General features: G+C 47.4%; 1 protein-coding gene across 4 annotated transcripts in view; it reads left to right on the plus strand.

The window, feature by feature from the left end:
• The window catches only part of LOC146179587 (galactosylceramide sulfotransferase-like), a 79,653-nt gene extending 54,472 nt beyond the window's left edge, over positions 1–25,181 (plus strand). For 3 of the 4 annotated variants that reach the window (XM_084579254.1, XM_084579256.1, XM_084579257.1), the window contains exons 2-4: positions 17,049–17,152; positions 19,808–20,503; positions 22,228–25,181. In XM_084579254.1, the coding sequence (XP_084435380.1) occupies positions 17,067–17,152; positions 19,808–20,503; positions 22,228–22,687 (1,242 nt within the window). In that variant the 5' untranslated portion in view covers positions 17,049–17,066 and the 3' untranslated portion in view covers positions 22,688–25,181. Of the gene's footprint in view, positions 1–11,361; positions 11,838–17,048; positions 17,153–19,807; positions 20,504–22,227 lie in introns of those variants that run through there. The other variant, XM_084579255.1, reaches the window with a different exon arrangement.
• Positions 25,182–27,835: the final 2,654 nt, after the last annotated feature.

The raw sequence follows: 27,835 nt of genomic DNA on the forward strand, positions 1-27,835 counted from the left end.
CTGGAGGCCGAGTGAACGTAACAAGATAGACGCCACCATACGCAAGGCGTATAAGGCGGCACTCGGTCTCCTCGGGGGCACGAGCACCGAAAAATTCATGGCGCTGGGAGTCCACAACACGCTGGACGAAATAGCCGAAGCACAGAGAACGGCGCAACTCGAGCGTCTCTCTGAAACGAGAACCGGAAGACAGATACTGCGGGACCTTGGCCTCGAACCGAGAGAAGGCAAGCAGCAGAAAGACGTACCTATACCAGATAGCATCAACAGAAAGCTCAGGGTCTTCCCGATCCCGAAGAACGTGAACCCCGAGCACAACAGGGAGCGGAGGTTGGCGAGGGCCAGGGCTCTCGTAGACCTCCACGCCAGAGAAGAAGGCGCCGCCTACGTGGACGCGGCGGAGTATCGAGGGAACACCGACGCATACGCGGCGGTGGTTGTCGAGACATCGACGGGTGCAACGACGGGTGCGCTTCCGGACTCGAGAAGCGCACCGGGCGGAGGAGGTGGCCATCGCCTTGGCCGTTTCCGACCCCGGATGCACTACAGTGTTGTGTGACTCTAGAACGGCAGTGAAGAACTACGCCAAGGGTAGGGTATGTAGAGAGGCCGCGTGCATACTGCGCAAGGCCGAAGACATCGGACACAAAAGTCCTGTGGTGATCAAGTGGTTTCCGGCCCACATGGGCAGTGACGTGTCGGAACGCGGAAACGTGAACCACAACGAGACGGCCAACTCGGCCGCGCGAGGACTAACCAACCGCGCGGCTGCAAGCACGGCCGACTCGGAGTCTTGGTCGCGGCGCAGTGCCAAGGACAAGATGACCACCTTCAACGAAATAGTGAAATGGTACAGACTGAACAGACAGACTATGCCGCCACCTCACCCGGGGCTTACCCGGAAGGAGGCAGTGTTATACAGACAGTTACAGACGGGGTCCCTGCTCACCCCGGTGCTAGCTAAGCACATGTGTCCGAGTGTGCACGCGAGCGACATGTGTAGACTGTGCGCGAAGGAGAGAGCCGCAGCTAGAGGCTGCAACGAGGAGCTATGATCAAGAGACACAACTCAAGGCCGTCCAGCAGGTCTCGGCAGCTCTAGAGAGGCAGCGACCGAGCGAAACCGAGGAGAGGGGGGGCAGCACCCCCAAGAAGGGGGCGGCGGCCCTCTCGAACCTGCGGAAGTAGCGAGGGACGTAACAAGACCTCAAGGAGCACAACGCACGAGACTGACGTAGTGGCCGCGTCGCGGTAAAAGCTTGTCCTCCCTGCTTGGAGGGAGCCTAACCGATTCTGCAGGCATTTTAAATAAAAGTTGTTCTCTCTCTCTCTCTTGAATTTATACAGTCATATCCCGGAGCAGAGTGAAAACTGAGACCATCAATAAGCTTGTTGACACCTGGCATATCAATGGTTATTGGGGGCATAATAAAATAGTTTGAATGGTGTATTGTTGGCATAGGTACATCAGATATGGTTGTAAAGTTGTCAGTAAATGCGCGGTTCAGAATTGTAGCACAAACGTCGGAAGGAACGGGGTCACCTGTTAATCTGTTGTCAGAGCTAGACGAAGCTTGTCCCTTTCTTTAACCAGTAGTATTATTGCGCTCTACACCGCTGTCTCTAACTGGTCTTCCTGAAGCTGCATCAGGAGAATAACGTTGCTGACACTTGAAGTAGGGTGTGTAGCTGATCAATGGGCATTCTGTCTCCGTTTTAATTAATTCTCTGGTAACCGTTTTACCTGGTGACAGATGACAGTGGATGGCAGCACATCCACTGTCTAAAGTGGTCTTGAGTGCGAACGAACGGTAATCAAGTTCGACTTGATTTACAGGTTTTAATGTACGTCCCAAAGCGACTCGTGCTGTGAGGGACGCCGTAGTAGAGGTCTCCGGAAATTTCGGCCACCTCGGGTTCTTCAACGTGCAGTGACACCTCACAGTACAAATTACCGAAAAAAGTAATTAAATTACAGTAACAAAGTTACTGTAATTTAATTTGTAATGTAATTAATTACTTTTTCGGGTTTGTAATTTAGTAATGTAATGAATTACTTTTGGTAGTAATTTCGCAGCAAAAGTAATTAATTCCTTTCAAAATTACATTTACTAAATTGCGCCACTACTTTTTTAATAGACAACAAAGAAATGCCTCGAAAGCAGGAACGACGTGCGGCAAACTGAATCCAGCGTAACAGATCGGTAAAAGGAGATAGAATCGAGCAGAACAGTGCGTTTGAGACCTCGTGTGCAGCCCGGGTTACTTAGTGCGGCTATCCCATGACAACCATTCTCCAAGCAGCAGGATACAAGGCTTCAAGGGAATGCCGAAGGGAGAGATGGTGCAAGAAGGCTGGAGTTGAAAACTAGTTGGGAGCTAGGCGCAGTGGCACTCCGTGGCGTCGGCTAGGGCACAGCGCGGGTTCGGCGTGAGCAGCCGTGGCTTGAGCATTACTGAGCAGTGAGCACAAGGTGCCGACGTCGATTCTTGGAACTGCGGAAGCAATAAATAGGCTAGTTTATTCGGGCCCTTGAAATGGCGGAGACCGCTCCGGGCCAGCAAGACGCTGGGTTCGCCGGTCATTTCACGACCATTTGACCATGCTTCTACTTTTTTTGCGGTTGTCTTGTTCTGGTAATGGCAAGTGCAGTAGGAAAGAGGGAAGGAATAAGTCTCTGGGACGGAACTTGGCGGGAAGACGAAAGAATGTGTGTGCTTCGCGTCTGGAGAAGTTGTTTTGTTCAATAGCTTTACTTAGTTTTTGCATGGATGGAAACTGGAAAGTAATTTAAAAGTAATTGAATTACTCAGTAGAAGTAATTGTAATGTAATTTCATTACTTTTTCGGAGTAGTAATGAGCAATGTAATTTAATTACTTTTCTGTGATTTTCAGCAAAGTAATTAGTAATGTAATTTAACTCTTTTTGAAAAGTAATTTTGCCATGTATGCACGCTATGAATAACGAACAATCGGGTTCGGCATCTCACCTTCCCGGGGGAACCCCGGCACAAGTTACGCGACCACTGCTATCCATAGAGCCGCCGTCACCAGCTCTCTCCAATGAAGCGCGTGGCTCGCAAGCCATAGCAGCTTCCATCGTTCGACGGCGGCGATGAGCAGCTCGTTGTTGACTTCATTTATTTGGCTGCCAATGCAGGACGACGCGCTTCCACTGAGGTGGAGATCCGCCATTTTGCTCAAAACATGCTTGGAAGGCCCGCCAGACCCTTCCCGGAAGAAACAGACGTAGAGCGCCCGCTGATTGGTCAATGCTTGCACGCCGGAATTCGGAGGCGCGCTGCGCGCGCGCCGAATATCTGGCACTGTCGGATCCGAGCGTCGTGAACGCGCTCGGCTGTGGGCGGCGCGACGCGCATGCGCAGACTTCCTCTGGCCGGTGCGCGCGCTGCCAAGCGCGCAGGACGCGCGCTTCGAGAGCTTATGGAGTTGAGCCTTTAGAGTACGCCGACCTGCGTCTCTGTCGAGACATCTGTTTTTCAACTGCCAAGCTTCTTCCTGTCTCGCCTCATCTGATATCTCTTTCCTGAAAGCTGTGGGCGGGTTCTCGCTCCGATGGTATACGTCACCCCTCACGCATCCGGACAGCACTAAGCATCAATCCATCTGCGGTGTTCGGCGAAAGGACTTCGGAGAAGGAAATAACTTTGCGCGACTCAATCCGCTCGCTTAATAGTCCTCGTGATTTGTGCAACTTTTGCCACGCGCTGCTAAGGTGGTGACGTCACTAACGACGCTGAGAGCTTATACGTACGTACGACGGGGCGATGTATGGGGGAAGTGGTGGCGAAGTGGGTGATTAGTTCGGTTGGGGCTGTTATTAATGCGGCCTTTCTTACGTGACCAAGGTGTCCGGGACTTAGCTGCTTTGCGCGCGAAACAAATGACTCGGCCACGGTGCGCGGCTGTGGCGGATGTTGGTTCGGGTTCGGACTGCTTGACTTGAAACAGACGGAACACATTACGTCTGTCTCGTCCATGTTTCCTTTATTCTTTGTGCCCTGTTCTATTAGAGCACACTCCGTGTCAGTCATAGGGCACGGCGGGACCTCAATTAAACGGCAAGTTCAGCAAAATGAAACAAAGTGTAAGCCTCTCTGGCGTACTTTAATCGGCACGGAGAACAACTGGAACGGTTTTGGTTTTGCTCGTAAACGTAATGGTCTCATCGATCTTCATCAAACAAGCGCGCGCAGCTGCGGCCCATCAGAGCCGACTGATAACGTTTCGACAGTGTACGTGATGAAAGCGGGCGCCATCGTGATGTTCACGTTCGTTGCTGGGACGAAATCAAGGAGAGCTGAAACGGCCGTCAGGAAGCTGTTAGGCCGCCGCTAGCTTTCTCGCTTCAAAACGCGGTACCTGCCGAATATATTTGCTTTTGGCCGAGAAGCCTCCTAATTGAGGAAGACATCGTGTCCCTTCGCTGATATTCTTAAAGCTGAGATTAGGTGGACCCATTTATTGTTTGTCCTTCTTGAATGCCGCAGGTTTTCTCAATGAACACCCGCTGTCTGAATGAGGGTGAGGCTAACCAGATTTGAAATTGCGACGCGCAGCGTAGGCCATACAGAAGGAGGTCTTGTGGAGGTCTTGTACTCAGCGAATGTATCGGGGCCTCCTGTACGTGCACAGACAACCGAATAATCACGGCCTGTGGAAAAAAGAACCAAACTGTATAATAAAAAAAAGAAACCTGGCTGATACACAATATATACCGGGTGTCTTTTTTTTTTCTTTAGGAGGCCCAAAGTAAAAAAAAGATGAGACGTTTGACTTTAGATTTCTTTTAGTTCTTGGACTATATTGGAGTCTAAGGCGAACACCAGGGGAGAGGAAAAATTGTTCAATTAGTACTCTTAATTAACTAAAACGTTAATTAACTTTCAAAATTTTATTTTAGAGGGTCTGTTTTTAAGAATTGGAGCTTGCCCTCCCGTAGTGTACCCGTGGAAAAAATTCGTTCAGAAAATTGTAGTGTGCTATACAAGGCCTGATAAGCGACTTCACATCGTAACACAGCGCCAGCAGGCGCTTCCGGCGTAGGTCTCCAAACCCGGCGTTTTTTATGTGGACGCCTCCGGCTCGCACACGGCCGCAGTCGTCCACGAGGCGAAAACAGTCAACGGTCTTAGCTTTAGGGCCCGCAACATAACTCATGCGGAGGAGGTCGCCATAGCATTGGCTGCTTCCCACTCCGACTCGAAATATATAATTTCCGACTCGCAAGGTACCTGTCGGAACGTCGAACAGGGCTGGACCCCTTATCTAGCCTATCGAATATTTCAAAATAGCTCCTACATTGGGGACCCCGCTCACCGATATATTTTTTGGGGTCCTGCTCATCAGGGGCTGGCTAGAAACGAGGCTGCCGCCGCCGCCGCCGCCCGTACGCTCTCTCTCTGGAAAGTTTTCTCCTCCCCCTCTGACAGGACGCTGATCCTAATCCGGCTTATACATTCAAATATATCGTAAATTACTACCAATCTAGCCACAGCCTTTACCCCCGCCCATGTAAAGGCCTTTCAAAGGCGGATGAGCGGCTCTTACTCCGCCTCTATACCAACACACTGCTGTGCCCGGCAGCTCTAAAACTCTTCGGCCCTGCTTTCTCTGGAAGCTGCCCGCACTTAGGGGCGGTCCCTTCGGACATCTACCACATGGTGTGGGCCTGTCCCTCTAATCCGGCTATCCCCCCCCCCCCCCCCCCCTCACCCCAACCCAACCCGGGAGGACTGGGAGGCGACCCTGCTCGGCTGCTCCGACCTGCAGGCCCAACGGGCCTTGGCGGGCGAGCCCGAGCGGCGGCAGACGCCACTGGGGTCCCGAACTAGGGATTTCCACCTACTTTTTGTGAGAATTGGCCCCTTCACGGTCAGCTCATGCGTAAACTCTTGTACTTGTATGTGATATAAATGTTTTCCACCACCACCACCGGCGTAGGTCGTTAGGCCAATGCGTGCTTTGCGGTTGGATTGCTAGCAAAATGTATGCGAACTGACACGGCTGTTATCAGTGAGGCTGCGGTCGAAGCGAAATTGACAACGAAAAGCCGCGCGCCCGTTTCGCTGTCAGGTGATGCCAGCAGAGAGATGAAATCTTTGGGCGGAGCTAGATCTGCGTTACACGTGCAGTGTTGCCGTGGGAAACCGCGTATCAAGGTGAAATCTGTGGCCTTATAACGAGCGCCGCGTAGTCTTATAACGAGCGCTACAATTTTGTGAAGAAAACTTTTTTTATCCGCTATATTATTCGAAAAACGAGCTCCAATTCTGCAAATATAACATACCTCCTAAAATGGAAATAAAAAATTCACTAATTTTTGTTAATTAGCGAACTACTTGAAGCAGTCTGCCTCTTGCCTGGTGTCCGCCATATCCTCCAATGTAGCCACAGGCCTAAAATAAATCTGAAGTTGGTTATCTGAAGTTAATTATAGTTAATGAAAGCGAGGGCCAGCAAGGAGAAGCTATGGGATTACATGCCCCCTTCCCCTCCCCTCCCCCCCCACACACACGCACAAACACAGTTGCTCGTACGAACGCGATGATAAACATTGGAAAATGTGCTTAAGAGTTAGGACGGCTGCATATTCCACAAGCTGCTCTCTTGGCGCTTGCTGTGCTACATCACCATCACCACAACGTAACGCTGCATGCGCAACATTTTGTCTGTGTTCTCTCTACATACGAATGCGGGGGTGGAGATAGGGAACCCGACAGTGACGCCACCTCCTTTCTCCGTTTTGCTGAGCAGGCTTAACTCAATCAACCAAGTCTTTGGCCTGTCGCAATGGTGTGCTGTTTTCTTCGCATCTTGCCACCACTGCATGGTGGCCCGAGCAGCACAGCGCGGCGCCTTGTGCAGCCTCGACCTCCCGCCAGACCGTGACACTGTTTCTGGGGGAATAGATGACGCGGAAAAGGGAGGGGCGCTTGCCGACGACGGTTTCCCCTCCCCTCCATTTCTATTCCATTGGTTTCGCCGACGCCGCCACCAGACAGCCGTACGGACTGACATTGCGCTTGGAGGAGGAGGAGGAGGAGAAGGAGGAGGAGCGGATTCGCGGAAATGGATGCCCCCAGAACTTGAGGTCACACCCTCCATCGGCACGGCGTAAATGCAGGGATGAATCCGCGCCCTTGAATTGCGGCAACTCGCCTGCACCGTCCATTTCGCGAAGACGAAAGCCAGATGAGCGATGGGAGGATAAAAGTGAAATAAATAGCGGCAACTCTCCGCAAGAGCCCATGAGCCAAAACTGCGCTGTATGTATTCCCCTACCCAGTTCGAACACAAACACACAAACAAAGTCAGATTTCTAAGTATCCCACTCTACCAAGCATCCGAGCGCATCAAATTGGTGAGCGCATAGTCTAATCATGCACATGGCATTCTGTTGAGAAACAAGCGAAGTTTCACAACAGGCTCTGGCGCATCGTGGAGGAACATGTGGTGTTTTGTCCGACTTCAGAATTTCAGGCCCTCTCTTATTTTCTACTGGTAACAAAGCTCCTCCACTATTCAGGCAGCACCTTTACGTGCTGCCTGAATGATCACGTCGTGCTGCTCCGTCGATAAGGTGGCATGAACGCTCATTTAAGCAGGGTTTGGCTTCTTTGGTGCGCATGAGGTGGGGCTCAATAGTCGCTCGGATTTAGACAAAGTAAGGGATATTGGAGAAAGTAAACGGGTGTGTTCTCCTGCTTTAAATAAGGTATATGCATTCTATTAATGTGCATATGCTAATCGTTGAAATGCAGTGCCAAGGATTCGAGCATAATTATTTGTATATGCATCTTAGAAATTATATAGTTCACGTGGCGCATACCGAGCCATAGGATGCCTGCACTTTTTTGGTGTCGAATCCGTCGGTAAAATCGCAGCAGTTTGGGCATGACACGTGCCTTCAGCAGCAAAATAGTGGTTCCTCACGCAAAGTAAATATAAACTTTTTCTATAATGGTGTCATGGCCGATAGTAAAGTGCATTGCTGTATCCAACAACTGATGCACTTATATTTGGTACACGAGGTACACGAGGAAGCTGTTTAAAACAATAGACACGCCATTTTTGTGTGTGGTTTTAGGATTCGCAAGGCGTACAGGAAACTAAGTAGAATTAGGGGACGTCTGTTGATAATTCTAGTTCAAGGTCTTCTGTCCTGCAGTTTAGATCTGATTTCCATTTTGGGTTTTAGCCATATAGTAGTCCATGTTTCTGTTGGTTTGTGGGGTTGAACGTCCCTAAGCGACTCGGGCTATGAGAGACACCGTAGTGGAGAACTCCGGAAATTTTGACCACCTGGGGTTCTTTAACGTGCACTGACATCGCACAGCACACGGGCACCTTGCTTTTCGCCTCCATCGAAAAGTGGCCGCCGAGGCCGGGATTCGATCCCGCGTCTTTGGGAACAGTGGTCGAGCGCCGTAACCACTGCGCCACCCCGGCGGGGAGTCCATGTTTCTGTAACGTCTTGCGCATCAGCCCAGCACATTCTGCATCTGAGCATCTCGTAGCATTCGTCAGTGCGAGATAACTCGCTGTTTGCGTGAGTAAACAATCCTAATGGTGGCGTTGCGGCAAAGAACATTGAGCTGCGAAGGCGTGAAATTGAACCTTTCAGCTATAGGTATCGAGGGAGACATGTTACCCTAGCCACCTAGGCACATTTGTTCGACTTGTTTAGAAACGAATACATGATGGCAACAAGTATGCAAGAAGGGACCGCAGGGACCCTTTAATGATATCGCGTCATGCTCTTAAGCTTATCTGAAGTGTCCTTTAAGTATTTAGGTAGAAGAAGGTATCTTGGGGGCATCGTCTTGAAGCTTTCCAGTCTCGAGCTTGCAACAACGCCCAAGGCTTGAAAAGCGTACAGGATCAGGCTTTTGTCTAAGCGGTGCTAGCTTTCGCTTTCCCCGGCCGTGCACCGCTGCTGACCTGTACGAAAGCCCGCAAGCGACCTGATCCTCCTTCAGAGCGGACCATTACGGATATTGTGCAGTGACTACCCTCGCCTCCCTTTCCGCTATTTTCTCTCTGCTCCAGAACGCTCTTTGGGGGGAATCTGTCCGTGCCAACAGGGCCATGTCGGCACATGACCGGCAACACAAATGAGAACAGCGCCGACCTTCTAACACGTGGCAGCCACTGTTGCCTAAAATAGTTATGTGCAGCCACTATGGACCTGGAACGAAAGCCCCGTGTCGTAGTACAGCCTTAGATTCACCCCTTTTAGGAACACTATATGGTTGCGTGCATACTTTTGTGAAACCCGTAGTCCGCCCTCATTTCTTTGCAGTATATGTGGATACGCCGAACGCATTTAATCGTTGTACGTCAGTTAAACTCTAGTGACCTTAACTCATACCTTTTTCTGTGAAAATAATGTATGTACCTCATTAATTACTTTCTTCTATCTGTTTCTAGTCTACCCGTCCTCTTGAGACAAGCATAGGTTCAGCGCCGTTTAATACATTTTAACTGTTGACCATCCTGGATGGCTAATAACAACTCTCCCTTCTTTGAATAATAATAATTTCTTCTTGCGGAAGGGGGAACGACGCCACCATATGTAGGTCGCGTGATGACCTTGCGACCAGTGACAAAGTACCGCTTTCTAGCGCGCTTGTCAATCCCAGGATGCCGTGGCTCGAGTTTCTCGTATCCCCCCCCCCCCCCGCACGCGCGCGCGCACACACACACACACACACACACACACACACACACACACACACACACACACACACACACACACACACACACACACACACACACACACACACACACACACACACACACACACACACACACACACACACACACACACACACACACACACACACACACACACACACACACACACACACACACACACACACACACACACACACACACACACACACACACACACACACACACACACACACACACACACACACACACACACACACACACACACACACACACACACACACACACACACACACACACACACACACACACACACACACACACACACACACACACACACACACACACACACACACACACACACACACACACACACACACACACACACACACACACACACACACACACACACACACACACACACACACACACACACACACACACACACACACACACACACACACACACACACACACACACACACACACACACACACACACACACACACACACACACACACACACACACACACACACACACACACACACACACACACACACACACACACACACACACACACACACACACACACACACACACACACACACACACACACACACACACACACACACACACACACACACACACACACACACACACACACACCTTTTCAGCGCCTCTTTCAAAGCCATCACTGCCGTTCAAGGGTGAATTCTCGGGTGCGAAGTGAACGAACAAATTTTTGGTGGCGACGTACTGAGGCCGAACGGTGTGGAGTAGTCCCAGGCTCATATCTCACAACGCTGCAGGAAACTAGTAATGGGCCTTTGCGCAGGGGTCCGCCCAGTGCCTTAAGCAGTCGACACATGGGGCATTTTCGATCGCGACCGGCTCGGTATGGACAGCACGTGGTCGCTGTCTCCGTGCGCGATGCTGCGTCGATTGCGACCCCAGCGGATATGTCTGCGCGCTCACCTGAAACCACCGAGATTGAGCCTCGCGACGATGGTGAAGGCTAAATAGCCGGTCACGCTTGAGCGCTGTTGAGACGGACGCGTGAAAATGCGACCCTCTCACTCTTCTTTTCGGCCTTTCCATATCCTGCCATGACACGGAAATGGAAAGCTTGCTAGGACCAAAGTGCGAACGCACTGCACGGTTAGTTGGTATTCCACGTGTTGATCTGACCAGCATGAAAAGACAAAAATAAAATTATAAAGGGAGGGCTCTACTCTGCGCACGTGTCGTCTTTTTTGTCTTTGTCTTGCTTCACGGCGACACTCGCATTAACTCTTTACCAGAAAAGTGAGAAGGGTGGGCCCAGTTGTTGCTATCGGCACTGATGATCTATATACGGATGCTTTCGCAGGAACAGCCGCGGTTCTCGGCATACAAACGTTCTGGTCGTGAGGCGTGTGTCAGCGATCAAGAGGCATCGAAATGATTGGCAAGGAAAGTAGAGTGATGCATTCTGACGCTGTCCCACATACGCTTGTCTACTGCTTTTGCGCCAGTGGCGAAAGCAGTGTGATTAGACAAGCCCAGTTGGTTGCAAGCTACTTATGACGTCGTGACAGGCTTCTCGATAGATCACATGATCTATGTGGCGCTCAAGGTAGTAGCCCTCCCGCGGGGTCTCTTCCACACGCCACCGCTCGCGTTTGGCCAATCGGGCCCCGAGTCGAGTGGATGACGTCATGGCGTAAAAGATAGTGACTGCAAGGCCTTGATGTGTGAAGCACTGGAAAGTCGCACCAAGACCGTGTTGACCCAGTTCTAGAATCCGTCCTATTTATTTTAAGCCGGCGGCGCCGACGGATTATCTCGGGAGCGCACCTGTGACTTGCTGAAATCGAAGCGCTTTCCATCATGAACCAGTTGAGGCATCTTTCGTTGCTGCTCAAAGCCTGGATTCCATAACAGTGCGGGTGTCATCGCAAATGCACTTCTACTCTTCTTCCGACACCATAATCGTGGACCACTGACCTCTCCATAAGCTGTGATCTTGACGCCCGCACGTTCAAGGGACTACAGTTGGCATCACCATGTTCAGTTTGGATACAGCAGGGTAGCATCATATTGAGCCAACCTGAGCGGTCGTGGTCTGTCAACTTGCAGGTCGGTAGAATACTTTTGCACCAGTCTTTGATTTGTCCTATTCTGTTGGTTAGCTGGTCGGTTGAGCGAGAACTGAGCTGTGCGCTGTTGTGTTGTCACCATGAACAACATGCAGTTGATTGGTTATTGAGGGCCGTGTCGCGCACGCTAGGTACAGCATGTAAAATAACGTATTGTGTTTTTTTTTGTTTTGTTTTGCAGAATTTATTCTGAAAAGAAAGAATGTAGAAATACCAAGAATTGGCTAGTCCTGACGCACGCTAAGCTACAGTGGAAGTTTGATGGCCTTCGTGCTTGCGCGTCGTAATGACGTGATCTTCAATGTTGTGTAATGTCCCCTTAGTGCATGCACAGTTGATATGGCGCGTTGTTAGTATTAAGAAAGTAAACGTGAAACTCTGGAAAGCTTGTTCTGATCTGAGAAAACTATAATGACCAGCTCTGGCGCAGGTAAATGTAGGCGGCCGAAGAAAATTGACCTAAATTGACTTAAAAGAGCTATATTGCTATCCTAGGGATTGTTTCCTTGTTTCCAGCAAAACACAATCCGGAGTGCAAGTGCATGCTCATTTCCTGCAAAAGATGTAAACTCGTGTGCTTCTGTGAGAGTGATTTATTTTGTAGCGAAAGCTACACTGCGCTAGGTTTTCAAGCCGCCGGCGTGGCCCCGTGGAAGACGTTACAAAACATCGTATGTTGCATACTGAAAGTTTGTAAACGATCCTATTCTTCTGGATTCTGGCCCGACACAATCTCGGCAGGTTTGCCGAAACCATCAACTGGAATTTCGTAGCGAAAGCTACACTACGCTACCCTTAAGCATTTCGCCGGTGCCTCAAAGAGTTGGCAAGCGGTATCTGGCAGCTGACACGGTTGTGCATTGACAGGATGTAGCGTTGCCTGATGTTACGTTCGGCAGCAACTCCCAACTCTGGCCTTTCCTTTCATATGGGAGGTTATGTCAGAATCAGCCTGCCAGGACACTTGCATTCACGTTAGCCCTAGGCCACGCAGGCACATTCATACGGTTTGAAAAGCGGGTGTTAAAGAGGCTATCACTGCAACACTGAGAGGTTAAACCCACACGAAGAAGACGACGAAGAAGAATGAAATGCTGGTTGTGTTCGACGCAACGCTCGATCACCCGCAGCTAATGTTTTCGCTCCACATTCGGTTCAGCAGCGTTGAACCCTTCTCATTTTTTCTCTCACCTGTACGGAGAAAAACCATTGAATGTTCTTGAACTTGTGAAAAGTCTACTTCTTTTCTGTGTCCAATACTGAAATGGCAAATGTGTTCAACAGAGCAAGATCGAGGTTCGCTCTTCTTGCTCATTTCACAATAGCTATCAAAAAAAAAAAAAAATACGCGTTAAAAAACAAATATGTGTCGCCGGCCGACAGCGAGGTGTGCTACAAATCCGAATCAAAGGAATCGGCTGCAGTTCTTGGCACTGATTAAAAACAAACAAACAAATATTTGTTCTGAAGATGGCATGCTGTTGTGTCAACGTTGGCGCTTATGTGGGCAAAAATACATAAGCTTGAGATGTACTGTCTTAATCATGTTTAACTGTAGTGAGCGACTTAGCTTACTGTCGGCGAATTTTGACGGGAACGCGATAAGCCAGAATCTAAAAGAGTGCGAGCTTTGCATCTGAGGCATTGGAGCATATAGTACCACCCATACGTTCAAACGCAGACACACACGCAATCATATTATCTACACTGCGCCAGTTTCATTTACTAATCTCTTCTCGCTATCACCCGCTGCGGTGGTGCAGTGTTTGATTTTCTCTTCTGTGTGACTAAAAAGTTCGCTGTAGTATTCATAAAAGGCCCTCTCTATATTCACTTTATCTGAATAGACTACACCTTTCTATTCTATTTTTGATATGTCATTCTTGCTGGCGTGCTTCTTTTCTAATCCAAGAGTACGTTTTGAGGGCATTTCGCCCGCTAACAGGCACTGTGCCCTCGCCCTCACCATCGCACCTTGATATCTCTCCGTATCTATTGCCTCCAATTTCTGCTTGGCGGAGCGGATTTCTTCCATGCATGAGCCCGGCTGCTTGCTCTCTTGTGACAGTAGAAACGTGAGGTCGTTTCTAAGCGACTTTTCTTCCACCTTTTATTGCTGTTTTATAGCACACGATCGTTCAATCGCATTCATCTTTATTTCCTATTTAAGTCTTTCCCATTTTTCCCCTTGAGATTTATTACTGGCAATTTGCATCTCATATAAAGCTGACACTAGTGATTAGGGCGCTCGACTGTTGTGCCCAGGGGCGCGGGATCGAATACCGGCCGCTTTTCGACGGAGGCGAAAAGCAGGTGCCCGTGTGCTGTGCGATGTCAGTGCACGTTAAAGAACCCTAGGTGGTCGAAATTTCCGGAGTCCTCCACTACGACGTCTCTCATAGCCTGAGTTGCTTTGGGACGTTAAACCCCGTAAATCAAGGCAAAACAAATTACTCACTAATCAGTCAACCAATCACACTATCAAGCACCCACAATCAACCAATACTACATACTTCGTATAAACTCCGTAGAGGCGTCCAGCATTTTTCCAGTGTCTTTTTCGACTCGTCCCTCTCGTCCTCCGTGTTCGAGTGCATCGTTAACAAAATACGTGTCTACATGTACTATCGGGGACAAAATTCTGTGGAACAAGCAAACTGCAAGCAAAGCGCGTAACGTTCGTATTGGCCAGCAGCCTCGGACCATATTTGGCAGTGTGAAAGTTGGGCTTTAGTTCTTTCATGTGTGCTAGATAAATAAGATGATTAGTTTACATCGTGCTTCTATTCTAAAATCGGCACACGTGTGGTCCAGAGACTTTTGTCCCCGGTAGTACATGTGTCTACCTTTGCAAAGACATCAGTTCTAGAGTTCCGGTGGTCACCGCATGAAGGCGCCACCCAAATGTTTTCGCCTGAAAGACTAAAGCCAGCTTTGAAAGCTGGCTTTCAAACGGGAGTGGGCAGACAAACGACGTTTCGGCGCAGCAGAGAGCACAGTATGCTACGCGTAATACAATTTCTTCACGATGGACTTTACATCGAGCCGCCTTATCACATTTAGGCTGTGCTGTGTGCGCAGTTGCAGCAAAATTCCTTCGTCATGCAGTTTCGAGAAGAAAAACAGCACATTTCCGCGCACGACATTGTAGCGACTGTTTGTTGCTATCTCGTGTAGGTGTGTTAACTGTTGAGCGACTCGATGGGTCTTCGCTGTACTTTTGCGCACACAATTTTGTCTTTAGGGCACGTGGAATGGTAATATGCTATAGCAATACGGAATGCGTAATATGTAATACGTATTACGTGTAATACGTGGCAGTATTTATGGTGGCAAAATGACTGCCCTGGCACCATAGCGGTATCCTGCAGCTCTTTGGGGGCCTTGCTTTTTCTTTTGACGGTCGTGGCTTGCCGGGCTTGGCATTATAGAAAATCTAAACAGATCGACAGCAGAGACTCTTGAATATCGAACTTCTTGAATGGATAACGCGAACAATTTCGATGTTTGTTTTGCGCGTCTCAATCGGCCGCATCGTTAATCTTTCTAGACGAAGAAAAGCTCACTTGTCAAAATGCTGCCTAGCGAATTGAGGCTCCCCTTCTGCCATTATTCGTTTTGTTATGACTTTGTGTATCCATCTAGTGTGTCTTGTTTTAGCCCGTGGCGCTTAAAGACATCTTAAAGCAGGTAGAATTCCGAGCGACATGTCATCGATGTGGTTATTACTGGCCTGTCTTGCTTTTTTGAGGGTTCACTGTGAATTTTCTATTTCGTGGGCGCTATCTATCACCGTCAAATATTACGTGCCAGCCGCAAATCAAAGCGGAATAGTATGTTGGTCTTCGTGATTTGGCCGCGTAGGTGCACTACAAGCTTTTGACGGGAAAGCATATGGCAGCAGTACTGGCACGTTTTGAGTCCTCATGTAGCAAATCATATGGGCAACTCAGCTATCAAAGTAAACTATTCGGGATCTGTTTAATGGAGCAACAGTCCTTTCAGCAAATACGATAGAAATATGTATTCTATTTGACGCATACGAAAAAGTTCTTCAATTGGTTCACTTAAGAAAGCTTTAGAAGAAACCGGACTTCATGCTTTCGCAGAAGGAAATAAGTTGTTTGACGCCACGTTGGGGCGGCACTAATGCATTTCGTTCTGCATGTTTATAATAGTTGTCAATTAACAATTTTATTAACACTAATATGGCTACCGTCATGATCGCAGTGCGTGTAATGTTGTATTCCTGGAACTTTTCCCCTTTTCAGGGATTCCAAATGGTAAAACCTGAAAAGTGAAGGAGTTCCAGCGGAGTTGGTGAACAATTGAAGAGCCAAAATTACTTCGATTTTTAAATTACTTCGATTTTTACGAACTGCTGGAGTTTTCGAGTTTTTGCGCTTAAAAAGTACCTGGAATAAAGTTTCAGATGCCTAATAGAGGGAAATGTTTGTTACGGCATAGCACATCACCGGATTTAAAGTCTTGCTTTACAAGCTCTGCATGTGCAGTTACCGCGGCGTACTTTTTTTTTTATTCGTTATTACTGAGAAACCGCACACCTTTTCCCCTCCATCGCGCAATATTTCCTCTATTGTGAGCTGCGCTGATGGCCTTGCGTTTCAGCATTGTTCGTGCCCCGTTTTGCGCTTCTAACTGCAGAACCGTCGAACCAGCTGTAACCTCGGTTTGGATAGCCTCCCAGTTTGTTATTAGCAGCTGAACCACACCCAAAAGCACCCTACGGTGCATGCACACATATAACACATTGTGTAGAACATACTGAAAATAGCTTCACTTTCTTTTTTGCCACCGGGTTCAGGGAAAAGGGTCGAATATAATGATTTTCTAATCGATTCACTCGAGCTTTTTGCGACCCAAAAGCTGAAGTTCGGGGACTCCATACGGTAGTCGTCTGTGCTGAGGGCTGATTTCGACCGCTTTCGAGGCTGTGTGGCGAGCGCGGTGGCACTTTCTCTTTTTTTTTTTTTTTCGAGCATGGTTGACCGAGCTAGGCAACGGGTGCGTGGGCTCGGTTGGCAACGGTTGTCACCACTTGAACCCACTGCCATAGAATGAGAACAACCCGAAACGTAAGAGACTGTGTACATAGGCTGGCCAGTGCTGTTGCCGTTACTGCGAGTTAGCTGTGAAATGTCGCCCTCTTTTTTTCTATTCGCTTTCGCAGGCTCCCACTTCGGGCGAGATGCTCCGTCACTTCCACCGGGTGCTGGTCACCTGCATGGTGTTCCTGTGCATCTCACTCGTCGGCATTCTCTTCGTGACAACAAGGTTCGACATTTCTGCGATGCCTGTCAAGTGTTTTCTTGCGTTTGTCGCAATCGTGAAGCTCTCCACTAGGAATGAGGTTATCGCCGCTCTTTTCCTCGTGACCTTTCTCATCCGCCTAGATTTGACTAAAAAGCGGACATTGAGGACAAAGTGCATTTTCCGACGACGAAACAATAACCGTGCTCACTGAAAACGAAGTGTTTAAAAGGGATAATTAGGCTCCTTTATGAAATGGAGATATCACCGGCCATTAGTGCAGTTCGCAGAAGGGTTTTTGTCGCGTCTCTGAGGCAGGCTGCAGCTCTTTCACTTTATAGGACAGTGATTCCGGGGTCCTCCTTGGTCTTGGCAAGACAAAGCTGAACCGGGAGGCGGGAAAAATGAATTATTTTTCTCTACAACAGTGGAACGCGTCATTTGCTGCCGGGAAAATGTCAACATTGGAAGAAAGAGCCCTGTAATGAATTTTTACTCAGAACAATGTTTGAATTTGTACAGCCTCGATCTTTAAAAGCAATACTCGTGTAAATAGTACAGCAATTAATATAGACGACTGGTATTATGAACAATTTTCTATGAGATTTCAACGCATCTATACCTCTTAGGATGGAAGCGCCCTCCCCAGGCAATGGACGAGGGGGAAATGCACAGGGCCCATTTTTTACTCGGTATTATGGACAACGATGACAGAAAAATGTCTCCTGCGCGACGGAGGTATTTAAATTTCCGCACTTTGAGGTCATGCACTTGATGAACGCGTTTAAGAAGTGTAAGGTATACGATGACCTTTTTCGTTCTTGAGTTGCTCAGTCTATGCATCTTTCGTTTTCCTAAATGTATTCATGAGTGGCTGTGAAGAAAGATGTGTCTGCAATATCGGCAAAGTGGAAATGGAAATTTAAATTCGGTCGTATTTAGCGAACTGAGTGCTGGTATCGTGCATGTGAACTGTTGCTGCCGATGTAAACTCATTTTTCCATGGCACAGTTTTAAGCTTTGAAAGACCACTTGGCGAGTGCGTATCGTTTCACCCTATTTCAGACATAACGGTGTCCGGGGCGATGGGGATGTGATATAAGAATTGTCTGAACTCAACTTCACGGGCCACCCCTATGCCCAAAACCATATCTTAATAATAGCATGTTTAAAAAATAATTTTCTTCGCCGGCGACTCTTTATATGGACAGTTTTGCTCTTAACTAAATTGTCCATATTAACGAGGCGTGACTAATTGGCTATCCGGTCCCGACAGACGGCGTGCAGCCTATAAGCTCGGATCGGTGCTGCTCCGCCTACAGAATGGCCCCATAAGAAGTGTGTGGACGCCGAATTTTATCTGTAGACATTTCTCCTATAAACACTGCAGGAGACGGTATACGGTTATCGGCCACGTGGAAATCATCTATGCTTGGTAAGAAAAAAAAAAATTATCCAGGGATTTTCTTTTGCGATCTAAACGGCCGGGCTTTAGTGATGACGTCGAAATTCAGTAGAGGTCACGTGAGGTTATCAGTGGTCTCCGAGTTTCTCCTCAGCACTTAGCAGAGTAGGCTTCCCAGAGCTAACGATGCCTTGCTATAGAGTAGTTGAAGTGTTAAGAAAGTGACGAAGCAGGCTAGTTGGTATTGTACTGCTGCGTTGCGCAACAGCGCTTTGTAGCGAGAAAAGCGTATGGAATTAAAACGCAATCGCTTAATAAATCTGCCCTGGGGAGAAGTCTGAACGCCAAAGCAAAGTGGCGGACAGGGAGGCCAGTCGTAACGTTATCAAAACAGAGCAGCCTTCCAAGCGCAAATGTTTTCTCGAAGTTTAAAGCCGTCGAAGTTAAGGGCCTTCAAAATTGAAGGTCTTCAAAGTTAAAGGTCTTCAAAGTTAAAGGTCTTCAAAGTTAAAGGTCTTCAAAGTTAAAGGTCTTCAAAGTTAAAGGTCTTCAAAGTTAAAGGTCTTCAAAGTTAAAGGCCGACGAATTTAAAGGCCGTGCCACGTCTGTCTTCGGCCGTACTCCCCCTGGATGAAGAATAGTACGATGTTGGGGGAAGACAGCGCAAAATTGAAACCTCGAAATTAAGTTATCAAGTTTCTCCACATCATTTTGGGGTTCTGAGGAGAAGCCGGACAATTGTTTGAACTTTAATAGCCACTTTCATCGTCTCTTTACTCCCTAGCACAAAGCAACCTTAATTAATCAATGAGCTTCCTACATTCAAATGCCTGCATATCGTTGAATTCGCCAAGAAATGTTTCAGTTTCCGTTCAATGAAATGCATAGTATTTGTGGACACCGCACGCGCCGCTTAATGCGCACATGACTTGAATATAGTTACGAGGTGTTATTTCATTAAAAAAAAAAAGCTACATCATTTTCATTCAGCAGTAGGTGAGCGTACTAGTTGTGTATACGTAGCCCTAACCGATGGTAAACTGCCGAGATATGCGCTTATAGAGATATCGCTGAAAATCGGCATATTCGGTAGCACTAAGTGTCCGATGAATGACTTTAGATAAAGGGTAGTTGCGCAAGCATCAGGTCACAAGTCACATGAGTCGTACGAAAAGTTGATTGTTACAAAATTTATAAATATTGAACATACGTATAATCTGGCTAAACAACTGCCAACACATTTAACCTTTCCTTTCATTGTTTCATCTTCGCAGGACCCGTATCCAGCAACAGTACGCCAACACGGCACAGGCGCAGACCGAAAACGGGTCTTCTCACGATTCGTGCGAACCGCGCACCAACATAGTCTTCCTCAAGACGCACAAGTGCGCCAGTTCGACGGTGATGAACATTTTTCTGCGCTTCGGCACCGAGCATGATCTCAACTTCGTACTGCCCAAGTCCCAGTTCACGCACTACTTAGGCCATCCGGAACCATTCAGTCGGCGTCTCATCGCCAACATCAGCGCCTACAACATGACCTACAACATCCTCACTCATCACACGCGCTACAACGGCCGCGAGATGCACGAGCTCATGCCGGCGGACTCCGTGTACGTGACCATCTTGAGAAGGCCAGACTCCCTGTTCGAGTCGCTCTACTCCTACTGCAAGCTGGAGAACATTTTCAAGAGAAACCTGACCGCATTCGTCCGCGACCGAAACCTGACTGGCTACCTGGCCCGGCACCGTGTGATCGAAAAGCGTATCGGCCTGAACCAGATGTCCTTTGATCTGGGCTTCAACGGGCCGTTTACCTCGCCGGAAGCTGTAGCCAAGTTCATCGAGAGCATCGACTCTGCCTTCGACCTCGTCATGCTGGCCGATAGGCTGGACGAGTCCCTAATCCTTCTCAAGCACCTGCTCTGTTGGAACACTACCGACATGGTGGCCCTGAAGGTCAACTCGAGGTAGGCTTACGATGAGCATTGCCCTTGTTGGTTGTGTGCGGTCTGCAGCAATAGAGAGCGCCAAAAGAGAAAGCTGCTGCCATATAGCTGCTGTCGCTGCCCCTGTAGTCAGATAACAGCGCTTCAGCTTGGCACATATACGAATCTAGCATGCAGTACATGTAATGCACAGAAGAGTAGCAAGCAAGCCCATCGGAAGCTAGCATGCAATACATGTAATGCACAGAAGAGTACCAGGCAAGCCCATCGGAAGCTAGCATGCAATACATGTAATGCACAGAAGAGTAGCAGGCAAGCCCATCGGAAGCTAGCATGCAATACATGTAATGCACAAAAGAGTAGCAAGCAAGCCCATCGGAAGCTAGCATGCAATACATGTAATGCACAGAAGAGTAGCAAGCAAGCCCACCGGAAGCTAACATGCAGTACATGGAATGCACAGAAGAGTAGCAAGCAAGCCCCTCGGTATTAGTGGGCCCAAGTACCAATGTAAAGTAGGTGTAGCTGGGGTCATAGACATTCAATTTTGCCTGTTGTGAAACTTCCTGTAGCAAAAGGAAGAGTAAAAATTTTATTAAACAAAAATGAGTTACATGACCATGTGGTTGGGATCCTTATTCCAGGATTTCACTGGTTTTAGCCGCCTTGTGCACCTGTCTCAGTAAGGCAACATTCGGATGCTTACTAACTACCACGACATCCGCGGATAATAACGCAACTGTGTTAAAGTTAGACTTCTAAATCGCTGATAAACACGCAACCGGTAGTATACCAAGATTAGGGGGGATGAGGGGGGGGGGTGCTAAAAAGTCGCCCTAAGAGTCGACGCGAAGCGCCTTTAACACCGCCTTTTCATTAGGCGATTTATAAAAAAAAATTTTTAAATCATTTCGGGTATAAAATTATTCCTGTAACATCGGCACACATTCCAACGCACATTAGGAAGTCATACCGACAATAACGCGTTCACTAGGTACCCCTCTAACACTCTTGATGCCAACGACTCTTTGAGTTCTATGTTCTGTGCCCATCTGGAAAACAGAGGACCTGGGTTCTAACACCAATGACGACACATTTATTTCACTAAATTACTTTCAGTTTCTGAAATATCTCAATAAAAGGAACTTCCCCTCCAATTTTAGCTTCATTTGGACGCTTCTACAATCCGTTATAGAGCGTTATTTTGAATTTGGGGTGTTTAGAAGTTCCCCACGGGGTCATGCGGTTGTGACGTCATAACCCTGTCGAACAATCGGAATTTTCCCGCGCGAATATTTTCGATACAAAGTGCCGACTACTGCTACTACGTCGACGGCTTTTATATTGAATTAGCTGTATAGGCTTCGCGTAAAAATCATGTATCAGTCCGTGAGACAAATTGTAGGGGAAAAAGGCAAGATTAAAGCGCTTTTCAGTAATAACACGAATAAAGTCTTTATTGACCACTCCCTGATGACGCTGCCATTCGTAAGTTTGCCGCTGGGACCAATCACGTTTGGAATGGAGGTTCTCAACTGACATAGTGAAAGAGCGCTGGTTGGAGGTGGCAAATGGAGTAACAATGATCGAACCCAGGAGGCTCACTGGAACAGGGTACTTGTATTGGCATGTCACTTGATTAAATTATTGGAATTTATATTATTGGATTTTCTCCCATGTAGGATACGATTATAGGGTACTGAAGTAAAACTTGCATCATAAATATAATTGACTACTTTGTGCAGGTACAACGCCTACAAGGAAAAGCTATCGAACGAGACCAAGCAGCAGATTCTCAACCTCAACTCAGCCGACCGACAGCTCTACGAGTACTTCGCCATGGTCTTCGACGAGAAGGTGAAGGCCTTCGGCGAAGATAGGATGGCCGAGGAAGTGGAAGAGCTGCGAGCCTTACAGAAGGAGTACTATGATCAATGTGTCATGGCCGAAGCTTCGATGGAGAAGATATCTCCCTACTACAAGCGCAAGGACGTCGTAGCATTCAAGGCCAAGGACCACAGCCTGCTTTGTCGCAGCCTCACGTTCACCGAACTAGAGTTCCACGAGAATGTCAAGAAGCTGCAGGAGGCAAAGATAAGAAAGTACATTTCCCTCCACAAGAGCGACTATTCCACCAAACACACCGTCAGGGACGTCGCGGTAGCGGCGAGAACTGTTCAGAGGTCTGTAACTACAGGAAGGTGATTCCTAGAACATTAACTATTATTTATAAAGCTAAATACTGCGATGCGGCGTCCCTGGTAATGTTCCACTCGGGCATATTTGTTTCGCCGGTGCCGCAGGACCAAGGGTGGTGTGTGGACGGTGCTACGAACTACTGGATAAACGCAATGAAACGTCTTAGACATTGCCACATGCCCCTTTCGAGTGCGTGCTTCGAACGTGACATCTAAACCGTGACCATTGTTGGACTCCACGACTCACAAACGGATGAGGGATGGCGTTGTTGGGAATGCAGCATCATTCAAGCACAACGAGAAACGGTTTATGTCAACGCTAGAGATGTGTGGACTGAAATTGTGGCTCAAGTCAACGACCAATTTGGCGCCGTGTGGCTGGCGGGCGTTCATTTCTTTTACTTCATGCCTGCACTCTTATACGACGGCGAGGCACTTGTCCGCCAACAAATCGATGCCTTTTGGTGCGCGCCCACGGATCGCCTTCAACATTGTCGTGTGTGGAATACTTTACTGTTCGCACTGACCGTAAGCGCCACATTTCGTTATAGCTAGAACTTTGTACTTAGCGTGCGCCAGGGCCTCGCAGGTACAGTCTACGTGCGCACGCATATTGTGATACCGTTGTGATAACAGCCTACGAGGCCTTATCCGAAAAGTCAGAACAACAAAAATGAACCGCGACATATTGTTTTTGAGCTTGCCTTAGCGAATAGTTTTTTTGTGTTCGTGTGTGAAAGGTGCTTAACGTTAGCTGGTATTCCTATTTGCAGTGCCTTTTAGCGGTTTTATCTACATACACGTCCACATGTTCTATTTTTCCAGCTGCCTTAACTGGAAAACGTTTTCAAAGCTCATTCCTGCGGACACACACTACATTTCAAGCGCTTGATTACAGGTATACGCATCCAAATATGTTGCTGAGGGATGCTGAACGGTTCCCTAATATTCTCCAGGCGCATGACCTGATGCGGTAAATGGCATTACTAAACGGGCATTATGTACTCGTTGGTAGCGATTTAAGGCAGAAAACTGTATAATATGCCGTTCCTAAAGTACTGAAAAACAGTGATGGGCACTAGCATTCTTCGACGAAAGTTACTTGCCCACTTCTTTTCATTCTTTAGAGCAGCTAACAGATTTGGCTCAGTGATGCTTCTGAAAAAACAGAATGAGGAACAAAAAAAATAAATTCAGGGTAAATTTCAGATTAAAAGGTATATAGCTGTAGAAACAAAATATCTGCTGTAAGTGGTTTCAGATTTCTTGTAGGTAAACAACCACGTGAGTGAAAGTTTCATTTCTGCTTTCTTTCGCAACAGAAACGCTCACAGGCATGAATCTTAAGTGAATGAATATGTAAGGTGTTCTGCGTACATGTAATTTCTTAGTGGTTATTTACAAGTCCCTGCTGCATATGTGTTTAGCCTGTGCTGTTTTTTTTTTTTTTTTTTTTTACCCAGCTTAAGTATTATCAAAGGCTAAATCTCGTGTATATCTGGGTCCGAAAGGAGATAGAAAGTTTTTTTTTTCTTCAGCGGCAAGAAAAACAAAGCTGGAAGATCCAAATCCTCACGCGGTTTACGTTTACGTTGAGCCACTGTGACTGGCATATCGCTGGCAGATATTTTTTCATGGTGTATTAGTTTTGCTTTTAGGGGTAGCTTTTATCTACCTGGGCGACGTGTGCGTTGTTGCGCGGGCGCTTATCTGTTGACGATGATACATGTGGTACAAAAAAAGTAGGCGTCAGGACCAATCGCTGCTGTTTGCGCGCGCATGTTCTATTTTGAGGGGCGAGCACGAGGGGCGAGTGGCGATCACGAAAGTGGCGGTGCGGTCTGCAAGATCCCGACGAAAAGAAGTCTGCCTCAGCTCTTGTTTGGGCTGAGCAAGTGTGACGCCAAAGAGTAGTGCTTGTAGTGGACAGGCGAGAAACTAGTCAACTATATAGGAAGCTTATGTGAGTCATCTTCAACACTGCTCAGAACAATCAACTCAGTCGTATGCATTTTAGCGTGTAGTAATGCGGTGTCGCGCTTTGGTCTCGAGAACCGCCAGATCACAAATAAAACAAACAAAATGCTACAAGAACAGTTAGTGAAGCCATAGTCTCAGTGACGTTGCGTTATTATTGAGCGTGTTTTTACAACTTATGTTCAGTTTGTGTCGATTATGTTAGTCCTTAACGTTCTAAAAAAAGTGCATTTACATGTCCTCCAACCATGCATTGATGGTTTTGTCCCGTAAACGTTATGATGACGTGCTATGTCCTGCACATTCCTGCATAGCAGCGTTCTTTTTTTTTTTCTTTCTCCTGAAGCAAATCTATACGTTTTACGCGTGCCTTTATTGCGAGCAGCTTTAAATCTTCGTTCGATCCGCTGCTTTGCTTAGGTTCTCAGATGATCGCAAGCTAAGTGCCTTCTTTGTTCAGGAGATTTTGCACAAATATACACCTTGAACACTGCTGCGAACAAATAAAATATTTTTAAAGCACCAGAATATTATTTGCTCTTTGACTCTGTGGCGCTGCTTGTAGTTCATTTCTCCATTTTCTTCACTCAGCCATAGTTTAGAAATTATCTACAGAGCTCATAGCAGCGCGTGTCAAATGCAACTGTGCCCATTCATTTCAATGAGAGACTACTGCTCTAATATAACGCATTAACAAGTCTACGCACCCGAAGACGGGTACCTTGGACAAGAAAAATGTGCGCAAGTACTAGTTAATTATCTGCTTGTTTGCTACTAACTGCAGAAAAAGTGCTTTTTCTTTGTCTTATTTAATGGCCCATTGTAGATAATCCCGTGCAGGATACCAAGTTGTCTTGAATACTTGAGTTTCCCCCTAATGTGGCTTTTGAAAATTGGGACTCTTTCATCATATTACAAATAAGAATAAAATTCTTGCAAGAACTCATCACTTCGCGAATTAAGATGAAAATGATTGAAATTATTTAGAATATTTACAGATACTACAGTTACAAATATTTACAAGTATTACAGACATTACTCACCCCGCCAGAGTGGCGCAGTGGTTACAGTGCTCAACTACTGTTCCCAAGGATGCGGGATCGAATCCCGGCTTCAGCGGCAGCTTTTCGATGGAGGCGAAAACCAAGGCGCCGGTGTGCTGTGCGGTATCAGTGCACGTTAAGAAACCCCAGATGGTCGAAATTTCCGGAGTCCTCCACTACGGCGTATCTCATAGCCTCAGTTGCTTTGGGACTTTAAACCCCACAAAAAGCAAACACCAAACCAATTTTCTACTGGTAAAAAAGCTCCTCCACTATTCAGGCAGTACCTTTATGTGCTGCCTGAATGATCACGTCGTATTGCTCCGTCGATAAGGTGGCATTAACGCTCATTTAAGCAGGGTTTGGCTTCTTTGGTGCGCATGAGGTGGAGCTCAATAGTCGCTCGGATTTAGACAAGGTAAGGGATAGTGGAGAAAGTGAACTGGTGTGTTCTCCTGCTTTAAATAAGGTATATGCATTTTATTAATGTGCATATGCTAATCGCTGAAAGGTGATGTCAAGGATTCGAGCATAATTATTTGTATATGCATCTTAGAAATTATATAGTTACTGTGGCACATACCGAACCATAGGATGCCTGCACTTTTTTGGTGTCGAATCGGTCGGTAAAACCGCAGCAGTATGGGCCTGACACGTGCCTTCAGCAGCAAAATAGTGGTTCCTCACGCAAAGTAAATATAAACTTTTTCTATAATGGTGTCATGGCCGATAGTAAAGTGCATTGCTGTATCCAACAACTGATGCACTTATATTTGGTACACAAGGAAAGGGCTTCTGCAAACTGTTTAAAACAATAGACACGCCATTTTTGTGTTTGGTTTTATGATTCGCAAGGCATTATAGAAACCTTAAGTAGAATTAGGGGCGTCTGTTGATAATTCTAGTTCAAGGTCTTCTGTCCTGCAGTTTAGATCTTGATCTGATTTCCATTTTGGGTTTTAGACATATAGTAGTCCATGTTTCTGTTGGTTTGTGGGGTTTAACGTCCCAAAGCGACTCAGGCTATGAGAGATGCCGTAGTGGAGGACTCGAAAAGCGGCCGCCGAGGCCGGGATTCGATCCCGCGTCCTTGGGAAGAGTAGTCGAGCGCCGTAACCACTGCGCCACCCCGGCGGGGAGTCCATTTTTCTGTAACGTCTTGCGCATCAGCCCAGCACATGCTGCATCTGAGCATCTCGTAGCATTCGTCAGTGCGCGATAACTCGCTGTTGACGTGAATAAAAAATCCTAATGGTGGCGTTGCGGCAAAGAACATTGAGCTGCGAAGCCGTGAAATTGAACCTTTCAGCTATAGGTATCGAGGGAGATATGTTACCCTAGCCACCTAGGCACATTTGTTCGACTTATTTAGAAACGAATACATGATGGCAACAAGTATGCAAGAAGGGACCGCAGGGACCCTTTAATGATATCGCGTCATGCTCTTAAGGCGATCTTAAGTGTCCTTTAAGTATTTAGGTAGAAGAAAGTATCTTGTCGGCATCGCCTTGAAGCTTTCCGGTCTCGAGCTTGCAACGACGCCCAAAGGCTGAAGAGTTCAACCACTGTGAACTCCACCACGCGCGATTTTCACCGTGAGCCAAGTAAGATTTTCGCCTTAAAAAGGTAGCGATGCTCAACACGAAAAAAAGCTTTCGCCTGATCGAGAGACGCGAAGCACCCCGATATCCCTCTTCTCGAAGTGAACAAATCAAGCGTTAGAACGAGAGCCAAGGACACCGAGCGTCTTGGAACGCTGCCGGTGTGTGCAGGGCTGATGGGCACCGCTAAAACCTTACTGAACCTTTTAGGCAGTAGGACGCCCCGATCTAGTAATCTGAGTTTAGCAGAGTGATCGGGTGCCGCGCCTGTGGTATGGACACAGAGCACGCTTTGGGATGATCACAACATGGTGATCTACAAATAGAATTTATTATGTGCATACATACGTACAAAACGCACATTACTCGCAGACCAAAGCACTATACAAAACACTATACATAATGAACTCAAATGCATATGATTCCCCAGAGAGGGGAAAACAACAGAAAGAGAAGGGGGGGGGGGGGGTTCTAACAAAGTGCGACAGGCATCTCACGTCTGCTCCTCCGTACAACATAAGACATGAAGAGAAG

This window comes from Amblyomma maculatum, chromosome 9 (assembly GCF_055883805.1).
Source record: "Amblyomma maculatum isolate TAMU_Amacu chromosome 9, ASM5588380v1, whole genome shotgun sequence".
Lineage (NCBI taxonomy): Eukaryota > Metazoa > Arthropoda > Arachnida > Ixodida > Ixodidae > Amblyomma > Amblyomma maculatum.